General features: G+C 42.0%; 1 protein-coding gene across 8 annotated transcripts in view; it reads right to left on the bottom strand.

The window, feature by feature from the left end:
- Positions 1–16,291, bottom strand: part of ZNF423 (zinc finger protein 423) — a 225,722-nt gene that overhangs the window by 11,335 nt on the left and 198,096 nt on the right. For all 8 annotated transcript variants that reach the window (XM_030282055.4, XM_030282058.4, XM_030282059.4 and 5 more), the window contains 2 exons: positions 11,558–11,689; positions 9,846–9,961 (listed from right to left, as the gene is read on the bottom strand). In XM_030282055.4, the coding sequence (XP_030137915.1) occupies positions 9,846–9,961; positions 11,558–11,689 (248 nt within the window). The remainder of the gene's footprint in view (positions 1–9,845; positions 9,962–11,557; positions 11,690–16,291) is intronic.

Here is a 16,291-nt window from a genome sequence, read left to right as displayed (position 1 = left end):
TTCACATCTGAAATACAGCACACACACAACATTTGTATGACAGAGGAAACACAAGACGCTTGCCATACATTTATTATCTTCCTGGGGAAATGATATAGAGGACAAAAGAGACTATATTTACTCCCTCCCCAGCTGCTTTTACAATCTAGTAATTTATTTCTCCTAGACATAAATTTCAGATTTAAACGAAATCCCTGAAACCTAAAGATGCCACATGGTAGAGGCTAGGGCAGTATTTCTTTCTGTTTTGGAGATGGAGTGCTTAATGCATTGCTCAGTTAACCAGAAGCCTTAAAATTTAGGGGGGCAGGGGTGGAAAGAGACAAGCAATTAGACTGTGACAGACCCTAGATGCAAATACAGGTGACTGTGATTACTACCTTCATACACAGAGTTAAAAATATCTGGTTATTGCAAATTATTTTCTCAGTCCACAGGGATTTATCTAGGTTTAGGCCGAGATGTTTATTTTTTCTGCAGCAGCTGTACTGGGGATTCTTTTACAACATTTTCCTTACATAGAAGCTGTATATCATTCACATTTCTGAAAGCTGAGGCAATTTCTATGATGTAAGAAATCTTTGCAATTAGAAACAAACATAGCTTTTTTTCCAAAAAATAAAATGAATCTCCAAACCCTTTAACTAAGGCAGTAACTAAGATAGCAGTGCTCTTAGGGCAAATGTAAAATTCCAGGGTATAAATTCATGTTAACTGTCACAAATATATCCATCTGTTCACCGACTGACTAGTGACTGAAACTGATGAGTCCATTGAAATGTAATTTTTGAATCCACTAGCGTCTGTTCTCTTCTAGTAATAAAGTAAATGCTTTTCAATAACTCTGCTGCTTTTCAATGCCAATTTCCATTTAAGTAGGCTCAGGTTCTCTCTAAAAAAAAAAAAAAAACTAAAATTAAAACAGCAAATGCCTTTTCTTTCCAAAGGTCAAACTCGGCTTTTAAAGAACACGCAACATTTCAGCAAGGCAGAGAGGACAAAACTCCAATCAGATAAATGGGCTGTGTAATGATTGAGAACCACGGCTGCCTCAGGTTTCTGAATGGGCTGTAGCATAGAATTTGGCACAGACTGATGTTGAAGCTTATATCTCTTTTACTGCAGACAAGAAATTCACTGAAATATATAAATAATGAATGTGGCTGGGGATCTCTACTGGTACTATTGCTAGTTCTGCAAGATGCAGGAGCAGAAACATACACTGCTCCATGTTTTTGTTATTAGGGAATCCTTGTTCTCCAACAATAAACACAGAATATTTTATCTGAAATGGCTTCTGCAGCACATCCAATATAAGTTTCAGCTCTCTAGAAGTGCCAGCAAATTGCAGAAAGATAAGTTACAAAGACGTACCTAATTTGCTGTGATGAATTGTGTGCATGCTTCAGTGATCAAAACTGCAGCTGAGACCTATTATATTTAATGATCTAGACATTTCTTGTGAAAACACTCAGGCATATACTGTTATGTCTGGACAAGCATCCCCATTTCGGTCTTTGCAAGCAAAGGAAGAGACTGAACTTTTAAAAGGATGCTGTACAGCACCCTCGATGAGCTCTTTAAAACTTGAGGCTGATCAAGATCCACTATTTTCTTTAAATATGCTTATACTCTGCCCTTTCCAATGAAGCATCCCTCTTCCTTTGAAAAACAGTCAGTTCCTCTGGATGCTAGCGACACTTACAGGAGGCAACGAAGCTAGTCTGTGCTCAGACCCCAAACCATGCTCCACGGCAGCTACTACAGCAGGGGAAAATCAAAGGAGCTGCATCAGACATCTCTTCCCACCAGCAAAGAAAATCTCTGACAAGACAGTTCAGCGAGAAAACAAAAGGGAAAAAAATTATTTGTCTACGTGTTACACAAGCGTTCTGTTTCTATTTTAAGGACTCTGCCCTGCTCACAAAGGCATGTGCTCCCCAGCCCGGCAGGGCCACGCAGGGCTGGCCGGTCGTGCTGTCCCTGAGGACACTGCTCCTGCCCAGCCAGCTGTGCCATGGCCACGCTCACAGCCCCACAGCTTATGGCCCCTGTGCTCCAGCCTCTCCACAGAGCAGCAGCAAACAGGCCTTCCTACCACATCCTGTGGGGACAGGGATGTCACCTTGTGAACACGTGAAGGACTTTGGAATAAAAGGTCTGAGGTTTCCAGGGCTTTATGTCTGGCTCCTCCAAAATTGTCCAGCATGGAACTGGGTATATTATTCAACCTTGCCTTTCCAAATTTGCAAAACAGAAAAAAAAAAAAAAAAACACCAAAAAAACAAAACACACACAAAAAAAAAACCCTCAAAAAATGTGCTGGTAAACTTAATTCATTCATGGTAATAAGAACCACAGAGATCTGCAGAGAAAATCCACAGAATTTTCTTGCTATACACATCCAAGAGCTCATGGTCTCCCTTCCCTCATCAGTCTGAACCTCTTTCTATCATTCATTGTTCAACAAAACACAGCAAAACATAAACACGTGCTTTTGACGCTAGAATTAAGAATTTCAAAGTGTTGAAATTTTCATTCACCTGAGGAGCTGCTAAATACTATCACAGTGGTAATTTGTGATAAGTGTGGTAAAGAATGAAGAAAAGGTATTTGTTAATTGTTGACATAATAAAATTAATTTTCCATCCCTAAACTTTTTCTCATCTCTCCTGTGAGCTCTGATGCAATGTTACTGACTGGCACTGCTGAAATGCCAACTTGCATTTCTCATCCTTAATTTCTCTCTAAATGTCATTAGTAATTGTTATTGCCAGACCAGAGAGTGCAATCTGGTCTTTCGGAAAGAAAATCCATTTCTCATTTCTTCTCCTGTGCTTCCTCCTTTTGGTCAGGATGGATGTTTAACACAGCCCGTGTGCTCTGCTTCCACGAGGAGGGGAATGCATAAATGTATCTGGAAGTACTACATTCCTGCTTTATTTATTTACATATAGTATGCCTGGATCTTTATGAATATCAAATTGTATATTCAGAAGGGTCTTCAAAGCACATCTTTCAAGAACACTAACAAGTCTTAATTGAATAAAGCTAACAAGTAGGGGAAGGGAACACCCTTTAATGTGTGCATACAGACTCCTCTCTGGATCCTTCCATAATTTACCCTTTCTGGTGGGCAACAGTGCTGTCAAATATAAAAGCATATTATGTGATTTTCCTCTCTTTTAGTAACATGGAAAACAAACCTCTTCAGTGAGATGTGTAAACTAGTCTAGCTCTGGTCTGGATTAATGTATCACCCTCATTGCCCAAACAGTAAAACTGTTTTCTACCACTAAGAGGGGAGTTGAGCTTATATACCTGTGTGCAAAGGAAAACCTGCCAGTGTAAAGGGCTGGCTCCTTGCATATCACTATGTGTTGAGCCAGAGATGTGTACAATTATGTGCAGCACCTACAAAATTTGGTCTCTGGTACTCAGAGACAAGTAGCACCTTGGCACACTGAGTCAGTTTTAGGGGGGACTCTGTGTCACGACAGATCTCCCCATAATCAGCGCATCTTACACCTTCACGTCTGCATTATATTTTGTAAGGTGTATAAAGTAATTAATTCAAAGCTAAGCTGCATTTCCCTACCCATTAACTAAAGGCATCTTATCTCAAAATAAATAGACATTTGAACATTTCCAGCCAGGAATTGTGCTTTCAATAAACACAATTGATGCATATACATTGTCTCTTGGCGGCTTACACTCCTGCCCATCTGTTGGGATGGCATGGTGCCTGCGCAAAAGTTGGTTGGACCCTTGCCCTAGGGCATAGATGACAGGCAACGACGGGTTTAGCTGGGCAGCCTGAGCAGCAGATCCAAGTGCCATCTCTGCTGGAGGAGGCCCCGTCTGTGTGCCAGCACTGCCACATTGGAACGACATGCCTCCTTACACTTGATCACACATGTTGACACTTGGGTGCGCTTAAGTGCATTAATGACTAAAACGATGCCTTTCACCTGGCTCCCTTCTTTTTTTCCTCCACTCTGGACGGCTGCTGGGTTTTCTGCACATGTTAATGTGAAGTTGTGTGCACTTTGTTAGCCAGGGCCAGCCACAGAATGGCCCTAATGTTTAGGAAATGAAGGAAAGGTTTTTGTTACAGGCCATGCTGCTCCAGTGCCAGACATATCTTCATCTCAGGTAAGAGATCTTTGTGGCTCTCACTGAAGAAACCTCAGACAGGATAAAGATGCAGCAATATATTGATCAGAACCATGTTTCCAAATTAAAATGCTACACCTTGGCACTACACCGCACCAGGGCAATTCAAGATTTCTGCACCCTCCTTTGTTGCAGCAGAGGTGGCCACACGGTCTGGACTCTGCTGCTGTTCCCACAGCCCCAGCAAACACCCCCTGCCTGCCTGTGGGCAAGGGTAGAAGGTGCTGCCTACAAACCACACAGACTGTGTGAGCAGGAGCAGCCCTTGCTCTTACATTAACCTCTGTGGATGTCAGGCCCAGGAAACCTCCAGCATCCCCTGCACAGAACCCAGCTGCAGCTGCTGCAGACCCAGCACCAGCCCCACGTAGTCTACAGTGGAGTTTCTTAGCTTTGGTCCTTATCAGAGCCTGTCCCTAACTCTAAATTTTCAAACAGCCATGTATTCCTCCTCCTCCTCTGAATTTAAACACACACATTGAAAACCAGAGACCTTATAGGCAAAAACTCTTCCCTACTGTAAAAATAGATCAATAATAGATAAAACTTGTGGTTTGCAGTCCATAAAAAACATTCAGGCAGGCAGACTCAACATGATGGGTATGTGCCTACAGCACTTTTAATTTTTAATTATTGTTAGTTATAATTATCTGACTGCATCTGAATGAAACACAGCAATATGGCTGAAATAGATTTTGGTAGTCTAGTAATTTATTAGCTTTGTAACTACTAATAATTAAAATTTAACAATACTCCAAGCACCATAGCAACAGTTTTTTAAAGAAATGCTAGCCAAATCTGCTAGGATAACTGACTAGTAATTTTCACAATTTTAAAGAAGGAATGACATTTAAAAATTTTTAAAAATTAAAAAATAAAAGTAAAAAAGAAGGAAAAATAGCCGTCAGGTTCTTAAAAGCCTAAAATGCAAAGATAAAAAAATCTGGTTTAAAAGGAAAAAAAAGGATGTTGCTTGAAGAAAATTAATTCTACACATGATTTTGTGTGTGCTTTGTGTGAAATTTAGAAAGAGCCTGTTTTATGTTTTCAGTAAAAAGCTCTTGGTGTTTGCCATCTAAGCCACACTAAGTCCTGAAATACAGCAAAAGTTATAACAAGTGAAAGCACTGCCTTGAGATAGAGCCACATTTCAGGTCCCATTTGTCCTGCTATCCACACACTCTCAAGGAGAAACATTTTCTGCAACTTCCTCAAAATACTATGGAATTGCCTTTCTCTCACTGCCTGAATGGACACTGGAGCCCAGAAACACTGAGATACTGCACTGCTGCAAGCACATGGGGCTGGTTGGAAGAAAAATTTTACTTCTACTTAAGTAAGCTTTCTTATACCCCCAGAAAGTAGGTAAAGTTCATTTTCAAATAGGAGCTGGAGATATGGCTGGGTACAGACTAAAAATTGCTGAAGTCTTTTTTCAGTGCTCCACTGGTGGTGAGGTGAGCCCTTGGACACCGGCTGCAGACTCGCCTGCAGGCGGGTGGCTCACAGCCAGGGCAAGAGGCACCCGCTCCCCTCCGTGCTTCAGGGACACTGCTGCACCCAGATGGCCCCAAGGACCACCGGCATGAGCAGGTCCTCGGTGTCCCCCACTGGGTCACTTCAGACCACAGGGCAGCTCACTGTGGTGCCCCCTCACCTGGGCAGGTCACAGTCCTCTGTGTCCTCACAGCCCTGTGGTCTGGTGTGGCACATCTAACATCGAGCTGACATTAAAAGCAGACTTAAAAAGAGAAAACCTGCTTAGGGCTTGATCTGCTGTAATCAGCAGAAAAAATCCCAAGGACTTTGATGTGGACCAAATCAAGCCCCTGGAGGACATTCATGGTAAATCATTATTAATATAATGAGTGCAATTTCTGTGCAGCAGCTCATTCCTGTTTATGGATATATGAAAATTGCTAGCTTTTCACATAAAATAAAACGAGAGAGGAGACAGACCACAGTGTTAGCCAATGAGCCATAGGAGCTCCTTTTGATATGTGTACCTTTAAAAAAATGGGCATTTCAAATGACAGCACATTCCTCCAGTGAAGCTCTCTTAATTTAGTGGTTTGACATATCTCCAAATCTGAGCAGAAAAGAAAGCCCTTTATTCATATCAGGCAATAAAACACCTGAACACCTGTGCTAGGAAAGACCTGGCAGGTACCCTTCTCCCTTGGTACCTGGATTATTTGCGCATTGTTTATTACATCCCTTGCCTTAGTTTTCATCAATTGTAATCATTTAGGAGGAAACAGTGTGATTAACAGTACACAAGCAAACAGCAGGAATTAATCCTTTAAATACAAATACTTCACTGGTTATGTGATGGCTCCTTGGAAAAGCAGTGTGGCAAGAGTTCACACAAAAATCCTTCTCAAGTTTTCTCTGAAAACCACTGCTCAGTCACAATTTGCTTAGTACAATTCTCAATGTGAACACCTGAGGAGGGATCTCTCCTTGGTGAATCACACCACAAATAAAACTCTCAGCACTCATTATGTGTCGTCATTTCCGACCCATCTTTGGGGATGGCAGGGTTCTCTGCTATGTTTTAAACAGCAAAGATCAAAACTTCACTTGTCAAAGAGCAAGCTCATCTGCCACATCCAAGTACCCATGGCTCCAGCTGCCTCTGAGGAGCTGGGCCAGCAGCTCCCAGCGCAGCTCCTGGAGATGGGGATCTGTCTGAAAAGGCTCCTTCTGCCCTACATGTGAGGAAACCCCAATCCTCCACCTCCACACTTGTTTCAGTGAGCATGTTTCAGTAATGAATGAAATACCACAGCCTTGGTGTTTTATATATGAGCTACAAATTCACTCTTTTTCCAGGAGAATTTCATGATATTCATAGCTGTCAATTGTACAAAGTGAGGATGTGAAAAACACAGAGCTGCCAGCCTTTCCTCTTTTGCCCTAAGGGTGTGTGGGGTTATCACACATACTCTTTCCTTTGTGTTTCATGCTTAACCTTCCTATGTTTTCTTTCCTTATTTCCAGTGAGATAATGTAAGCAGTTAAGTTGCATTCTGTTTTCTTTTCTTGTGGCAATATCATTAAAGTAACGTCACTGACTCATTGCTCCAGATTCTCACCAAAATTCCAACCATTTATAAAGCAAGTTAAGTTTCTCGGAGTGTTCCTAAGCCTTGGTTTTACATGTCCATCAGATGGGGTGAACTTCAAAGCAAAAACCTATATTAAAATACAACTACTAGCTCAGCAGCACAAAGAGGGTTTGATCACTTCCAAAGCATTAAGCTACCAAAGCAGTATCTGCACCAGCCACTAGAGGTACATTTACAGCAGCATTTACAGTTTCTCATCACATGGCACACACATTGTTTTTAAAAAATAGTCAAAAATCAGCAGGGCTAGTTCATGCCAGTCTGTGACATCTCTAAAAGTTACCCTTTCCCTTTGCTGCCTGTCATTTTCCCCACCTTCCTTGTTTTTCATGCTTTTCTACAAGCACCCCACTCTGAATTTCTTCTTGAAATAGTTGAATTTGCTCAGTTTTTTAAAACATATTTTCAGTAGTTTCACTTGAAAATACAAAGAAGGAAAACAGTGCGTAGGTTCAGGTTTTGATACCAGTTATTTCATGCCAGTAGGAAAGCAAGTTCTGAACTGAACAGTCAAATTCATCAAGCAGAGCCCCTTGATGGAGGCTGATTTGCCCACATAAGATAATTGCACAGTTAAAGACACAGAAAGGTTTATGCAGATTTAACCCTAAGTAGCAGCTGAACAACTGGTGCACTAAAATAATACTAAATCTTCATTACTTAACAAAAATATAACCAACAGTTGAGGAATTTAGAGCAGGCTGCTTACACACCAGAAACTAATGAGATAATCATGCCAAGGCAGACTGTTTCTCAAAAGTCTTACACATTTCTAAGTGATTTATACACATATTTTGTGTCCTCCTTTGCTCCAATATTTGCATTAGTAAATGCCCTGGCATAAAATAAACACACATTTCTGAGTCACTACTGAAATAAAGACTAAGACTGTGCAGCTAAGTATTGCATTTTCATTCAGCCAACATCATTCAAAACTACTCATGTAATTATTATGAATTATTATAAGCAAAAAAAAAATTGAGTGCAGAAAAATCCTGCATAAAAACGGAAAAAATTACAATCCTAATTTATATGATTAAAGCTGACATTTGCAGCAATTGTGCAATGCACAAAACTTCAGAATTGAAACACTATGTAATTAAAATCTGTAATTGCAAAAAACAGGCTGCTTAGACTATAATTTAACCAGGTTCTCTTTATTTGATCATCAGATTCGAAAGGTTAATGCAGTGGCCTAGGAAGCCAGTGTTCCCATTTTAATTGTGCTGGCATTTTGACCAAACACCACTTTTAGGTAGATATGGGAGGAAAAATTGAAGCTGTCTTTGCAAGCCACTGCTGCTTTCATAAAATGTTCATAGTGAGAACACACAATCCCAAAATCTGCTGACTTTATTAAAATATTAACAAGGTATAGTTAAAACTTTTGTACACTTATGCAAATCAGGTCGCTAGAACAAGGAAAAGGCGGGATCCCCTGGGAGAAAAAAAAATATAAAATCAACAAAGTGAAAAGATCAGCCATCCTTCCACAGCATGACAGCACAACACAAGAGGCAGCAGCTTGGGAATTCAGCAAGATAAATAAAAACCCTCCAAAGTTTAAGTAAATTGTGGTTTATAAAGCTAATACATTTAAATGAGGCATATGGTACCATTCTATAAAAAGACTGCCTTTCCCAGGGGATGGGAGGGGTGATTTTGGTGGCCATGCTGCACAGGTGAGATAGGTGTGAGGAGGCCAGCCAGGGTGGGCACCTCCCCACGAGCTCCCTGCCAGGGCAGCTCTGGGCTCCACACACACACGTGGAGGTTCAGTGCCTGGGTGGGTTCAGCACCAAGGCTTTTGGTGGGGTTTAACCCCCAGCTTCCCTGCTCCAAGGCGGTCTCTGGGGCCAGGGCTCCAAGAGTGCCTGCAGCAGCGTGCCAGCTCAGCGTCCAGCCCCTGCAGAAGCTTTTGAGCCCCTGGGAATGGGTGTGAGCCAAGCACTGGCTCTGTGGAGGCTACAGCTGCTGTGGCTGCAGCCCCCAGTGCTGCCATGGAAAGCCAGGCCTGGTGTGCAGAGCCACAGCCCAGCGATGTGCTGCTGCCTGGGAGGAGCCTCTGCCCCAGCATCACATAGAGCTGCACCCACCCACGCTTTCTCATACCTCAGCAGGGAAAATTCCTTTACTTATGATTTAGCAGCAGGGAAGGGGATGGGGCAGCTACCATTTGCTTAGTCTTTGTATGTTAATCAGTCCCTAAATTATTAATGGAGGAAAAGAAATTATTTACAAGGTGTTTGACGTAGACATGTAAGGATGTAGCAACACTACTGTCAAGAGAAATACTCATAAATCATGATATCTGTCTTGTCTTATTTATTTATTTATTCCAGCCATGCTCAGAGACCTTTTTCTCCTCCAGGCACCCAGGGAGGCAGAAGGAGACTGAGAGACTGTTTTGAGAGACTGTTTAAGGGCAGAAGAGACCATACCAAGGTTAGGCACCTTTTCTAAATGCTGCACAAGGGTGACAGTTGTACAGAGAAATCAACAGCGTTAGCTTTGTTTTTACTCCTGTTGTAAACATACCTGAAGCTCTGTTTGAAAGAAGAACTTCTGTGGGCACTGGGAACAGTCATAAATTTTGTCCTCCTGCCCGTGCACTGCGAAGATGTGCTGCTGCAGTTTGTTTGCCTGTACAAAAACTGAAACAACACAGTACAGTTAGTTAGGATTGCTTCGTGTAAGGCACCTCGTCTCAAACTGCACTTCAGAGTCTCTGCAACTGTAAAAGGTCCAAGGATATCTGCCAGAGAGAAGTGCTGATACACTTGGTTCAGCAGAATTTCCTTACAAGTAGTCAATTTAGAGTCTCCAGGCTGACAGTCAGCTTACTTCTAACAGACTTTACATCCTGTATGGATTTTTGATATTTCACATAAAGCTAACACTGTCCACAGGTAACTGGAAGAACTCAGCAATCAGACCAAAGAGAGAACGTCACTGCTCCCGTGGGGAGCCCTGGGCCCATGGCAGGTGCATCAGATACATTTTTAATGCAGGACAACTGGGCTAGGAGAAGCCTTGATGGCTGGTCTGGAAGACATATGGCCCAGAACAGCATTTCTGGCAGAAAAGTGAATCTGAAAGGGCAGGCTTGCCACAGTTTTTAGGTCTTTTAAATAGGTGGTCCATTCAGTATAAATGAAAAAGATTTAACATCACAAATATCACAGCATTTGCATTATGATCCTGGATTGGCAATTATTCTGACTTTACTGAGGGAATTTTTGAAGTGTATTTTGAAGTACTGAACCATAGCTTTAACTGGATAAAAAATATATATCTGATTTGATTTTTATTTCACTTTACATGAATGGTTATCTGTATGTGAAAATGGCTTCTTCAGCAGAATTTAACAAATGCATCCAAAATTTTTTACAGCACATTTCAGAAAGGATCTATTAACTCCAAGCTCACACAAAAAACATTTTCTCTAAAGGTGGGTCAAACGCTAAAGAATGTAGGTTCACCTTATTCCCACCAAAGTTAAAGGAATAGCAGGTGCTGCCATGCTCCTTTACTGACAACAGGCTCACAGTGACACCTACATGATCCTTAACTCTCAAACAGATTGGAAATGCAGATGTTAACTACTGTGTTGAAGAGAGTATAAAAGGCAGCCTTTAGCATGCACCCTGCAGATCCTGGAAAAGTAAGAATTACCCATGATCATTTGCACTGATGAGACAACTTGAATGATCTACAGAGAAGGAATACCTAGTAGGCTCTCAGACAGGAGTTACAAATGTGCCACTGTAAGAAAACTGGGTTTAAAAAAAAAACTCTGAGAGAGCAGCTGGCAAAACCATAGAGTTGTACAATTTGGTCTTATCAAACCTTTACTCGCCTTTACTCAGCACTGTAAGAAGAGCACGAACCACTTGGCCTTTAAAGAGTCCTTGCTCAGGTGAATAAGGGCTTGCAAGAGCAGGTCCATCCTTTGCAAGTCCTGCACTTGGAAACACATAGCACCTTTGAGCCACAAGGCAAAATGGAAATGTTTGGAGACGTGGGGGCCATGCAGAGCCTGCTGCATTGTGGCAGTGCTGCTCGGTGTCAAACGCCACAGAGCTGCTCGGCAGAGCGAGCCCCAGCTTCAGACAGAGGGTATTTGAACATTTCCAAGCACAGTCTTTCTTTTTCCCAGGGAAAGGAATACAGTATTTTACAAATCCCCCGAGTGTCATTTCTGGATCTAGCCATGCACGCTGAGGCTTGTCTTGGCCTCCCTGTCTTACCTGTGAAACAAACAGGGCATTTGAATGTGCCTCCCATCCCCTCAAAGCTGTGCTCAATCAGGTGACACAGGAGCTTTGCCGGAGAGTCAAACATCTGGTTACACAGCTTGCACTCATGATTGATGCCTTCCTCTGCAAGGTTCAAATGATACAACTTGTTAGTGACACAGCAGATTAGCGTCGGGGAGGCAGCAGCCGCCGCCTGTGCGGGCACACAGGGCCCGGCACCCCCAGCACCCCCAGCACCCCCAGCACCCCCCAGCACCCCCAGCACCCCCGGCACCCCCAGCACCCCCCAGCACCCCCAGCACCCCGAGCACCCCCGGCCCCGGAGCAGGAGGAGCCGCTGGCGCTCGGGGTGCAGCCCCCATCCCGGCTGCAGGGCTCCATCCACATGGGGCTCCAACAGCCCTGCCACCAAGGGAGAGCAGCCCTGCTCTGGGTGCAGAGCTTTAAAGAGTCTAACAGCATTTAGAAGTACTTAATAGTGAGAATTCAGCCACCAGTGCTGACAGAGGGCTGAAATGATGTCTTCACCTCAGAGTACACTGCAAACGTACAGGAGAGGAAGGAACTGTTGGAGAATAGCAGGAGCTGAAAGCAGAGTGTCAGTGTAGATTTTTTTGTATTTCTTGGCTTTTTACAAGGTGTAGAGACCACTGAAGGTATTTAAATGTAATTTGATAGCGGAATTTCCTTGTCATGTATCATAAGTATTGAATACACGGGGCCTATTTTAGATGCCTCTACATTCTAACTGAACTCAGTGAAATAGCAATAATTATTACTCTTGGTTCAAGCCTACCACTTTTGCAAGATGATATGCTTCTCTGTTTATTGAAGTTCATTGTTCTGGTTGCAGTTGAGCTTTTTTTTTTTTGAGGTACTGAAGTAATGTTAAAGCAATTTTCACACATAAAACTAAACAATGCTTTGGTTTTCTTGAAGGGAAGGAGGGAATTGCAGAATTTTAGAAAACACAGCATACAGTTTATAAAAATCAAAAACTACCTAAAAGGTTTTTTTACTGGAGTTAGTTTCTGCAAATAACTCCCCGAAAAATGTATTTCCTTCACTGTGGCAGCATATGAATTTCTCATGAAAACATATTTTAAAAACTAAATAAATTCTTTCTTTTGTTCTAAACTCATCTTTATTTTTTCATCCTCAAATATCAATGACTATTAATTTTTAGTTCCAAGATTGCTAAGAAATGACTACATTACCCCATGAACTGATTCTTGCCAAGTACATTTGGCTCTTACGAATAATGTGAGCCCTCAGAAGCACAGTCTTTACTTACAGTTGCTTCAAATTAGCTTTTTCTATTTTTAAAGGGGCTAAACAGAAGGAAAGTATTGCTTGCTATGAAGCCTTTGGTGCTCTCCGGATCCCAAGGCCCCTGTACAAGGCTTGTACAAGTGGAGGGCTGCCCGTGCTGCCTCTGGAGCCCTGTGGCAGTGGGTGCCCACAGTGAGTGCTGCACCAGAGCTGCCTGGGGAGTGGGGAGGCGACGTGGGGACAAATAAACAGGTGGGTTGGGAAGGAGATAAAAAGAGCAAAGGAAAGAGCCAGGAACAGAAAGATGAAAGGGCTGGTAGCTCCGTGGCAGCAGCTCTATGAATTCCCCTGGGAGCCACAAGCAGGGACTGGGATGTTTCTAGGACGCGACGCGACGAGGTTTGCAATGCTCTGCTCGCACAGCCTCCATGCTGCCCTCTCTAATGTGCAGCTTTCCAAACCAGGCCATCTCCCCTCACTCTGGCCTAAGGCTGGATTCTCCCACCAGGCCCTTGCCTGAAAACTTCTGGCTTTGTGTGAATTTTGCAACCTGCTCCAGAGGGGAGAAGAGATGGGGAAGGGACATGAGCCTCATGCTGAGCATGCCCAGCCACACCGCTGTGTACAGCAACCAAATGCTGCAATAAACCCGCAGAGGACAAAGGAGGAACTGGGGGGAATGGAACAAATGCCTTCTACAAATAAATCAGAGAAATCATGTTTGACATTAATTTTCCTACCCTCTACATACTGGGTATTTGGAAAACAGTGATTCATGTACAGCCTATGGTCCTGTGTGAGCACATGTGTTCATAAATACAGATAGACACATACTGATGACTAGACTGCTGCTCCTTTTACAGCCTAAATATCTATAATTTGACTAAAACTAAGAAAAAAAAAAAGAAAAACAAACAATGCTCAGCATTTCAATTAAAGAATATTCTTACAAGCTTGGTATGTTTAATTAGGTAACAGATATTGTGTATTTTCTTGGCTGATCCCTGCAGTATTTTAAATAGTTAAACCCATAACAAACAAACTAAAACTAGAATGAAAAATAATAAAACATAATGGGTTCCTGCAGATCTGGAAATTTATCCCACTCGAGGCAAGACCTTTTGATTTGCAAATCCACTTCTGAATTATAAGGCCTTCTCCTCACCGGTGGGGGTTTTTATTCCACTCCCACAGGAGTCCATTATGTATTTCTTGTGTCTATAAAACCATCCAGAAAGAAAAAAAGCGGGAAAAAGTACCATGGTTAGCATGACAAACGTTTCTCTTTTCATGCATGTGTATTCAAAATATGAAAATGCCCAAAGATATAGATAGAATTGGTGCTATAATCACTCTCTCCTCTATGGCATTTTACAGCATATTATTTTACACAGAAACACAGCACATGTATAGAGATACTCAGTCACCTTTGGAGAATAACTTCCTTGAATTATATAAGATCATCTAGGTACACGCAAGGAGGCTTTTTGACAATGTGGTGTGACAGTCAAATGTGTGGTGCTGGGCACGAGCAACAGCAAACATATCATCATTTCCCTCATTCTTATTCGCCTTTTTTGTTCTAGCATGACAAGCATCTATGAGAGACCTACATAACTCAAGTGAATTATGCAGCCCCTCTCATTTGTAAAATAAAATGCAGATTTTTACAGTTTGTTATGCCAGATCTTCTCCCATTTCTTCGTAAGTGTATCTGTGAAGGGATCAGATGATTACAGGACTAAATCAGCAATGCACAGCAAACAAGAATCTTGGGTTTCTTGCCTTTTTTTCCTGAGCTCAAAATAATAAGCATTAATTTTACACTTCATTTCTCAAAAAAATAATAGGATGTGCTCTTGTTTAAAACAAGTAGGCCTACTGGATTCTGCCATGCTGAAACTATGTCAGGCCAAAAGAGGAACAGAGCGCTTTGTGTAAAAGTATCATGGGGAGATGATAGTATCCTGTAATGTTTTCAGTACCTACTTTTGTCTCCAAAAGCATTTGATCCCTGGCAGACACATACTTATTTCCATACTGGTCTTGAGGGAAGCCAGTAGGAATGAGAGCTGATTATCTGAATCCTGAAGGTGAAACCTGGGTGGTGCCCGCTGATGTCAAAGGCAGGCATTTGTATAAATGTGGAGGTACATAATTTACTGCCTGTTAGTGAGGATTAGTGGGCTGCGCAGACCCAGCTGAACCGCGGTGGCAGAGCGCGTCACTCATTGTTCCCAAGTTCGGGTGCCTTTGCAGGATAGTTTTAAATATGTTGATAGGGTGTTTAGTAGCACTTACACTGCCATCCTGCCCATTTTAGAGTGGGAATATGCTTCTCCATAAAGCTATTTCTGCTGCAGCAATGTGCATTTAATACATATTACAATGAGTCTCTAAGCCTCTAAGAGAACCGACACCAGCAGCCTCCTGGCGAGGATGCAGTATAATTAATAATGCTGTATTAAACCCATTTACTGCATCAGCTGCATTTCTAATTATAACTATATTAATGGCAATGTGAAAATACATGTTAACACTGTCGTGTACTGACACGCTACACCAACAACAAGTAGATGATTTGAACACCAAAAATCAAGATGGCATTGTCTTTATTGTTAGTTAAAACTTCTCTCTTCTACTCAATTTAATAAAGCAAAAATTTTCCCTTATGGGATAACTGCAATAGTCCTAATTTGCGAGATCATGTAAGACAATCTGTACATCCCACACTATAGCTTTCCAGACCAGTATATTCTACTCTACTGTAGCAAATTAAGCCAATAAAAGCAAATTTCTTCCCTGTACTTAGATGTTCACATCCATGAGTTAACTGTGCTTTTAATGAACTTTGAAAGACTGTGATTCACTGTAACAAAGCATTAATATACTGTGTTCACAGAGAACCTTCTTCTGTCCATTACATCATAAATTTGTTAGAAATTAAATGGGCCGTGTGTTCTAATTATAGTAGAAATAAATAGAAATTGGAATGAACACAGGGAAATAAAATGAAAACTACATGGAACTATTCTGTTTATGCAATTCATTTCTCAGTAAATAAGAAATCAAAGGGAAAAATTTATAATGTAAGAAAAGGAGCTTCCCCAGCAATTTTTTCCATGTGGCTGTGAAGGAGCAAGGGGCTGGAACCAGGGAAGGATAGACTGATGGACACCCCCTCAAACACAAAGCCTGCAGAGAACCACTTTGATCTCTCATCTGTTTTGCACCACTCCATCACTGGTTTTCATTAAAAACAATCCAAGGATGGAAGTAAAACCAAGGTCTGAGGACACGCTGCAACTGCTCCAAGGGGATGGCAAATTTGCAGATGGTCACATCAGATGAACACAATGTCTGCTGTACGGTCGACATTTCCTCCTCACCATTGCTGCCTAAACCCACGACCTGCTACACAAACCATTTGAACCACACTGCTCCACTGCATTT

This window comes from Taeniopygia guttata, chromosome 11 (assembly GCF_048771995.1).
Source record: "Taeniopygia guttata chromosome 11, bTaeGut7.mat, whole genome shotgun sequence".
Classification (NCBI taxonomy): Eukaryota; Metazoa; Chordata; class Aves; order Passeriformes; family Estrildidae; genus Taeniopygia; species Taeniopygia guttata.
Note: the sequence above shows the minus strand (reverse complement) of the source record. Positions and strands in the feature narration are given on the sequence as shown.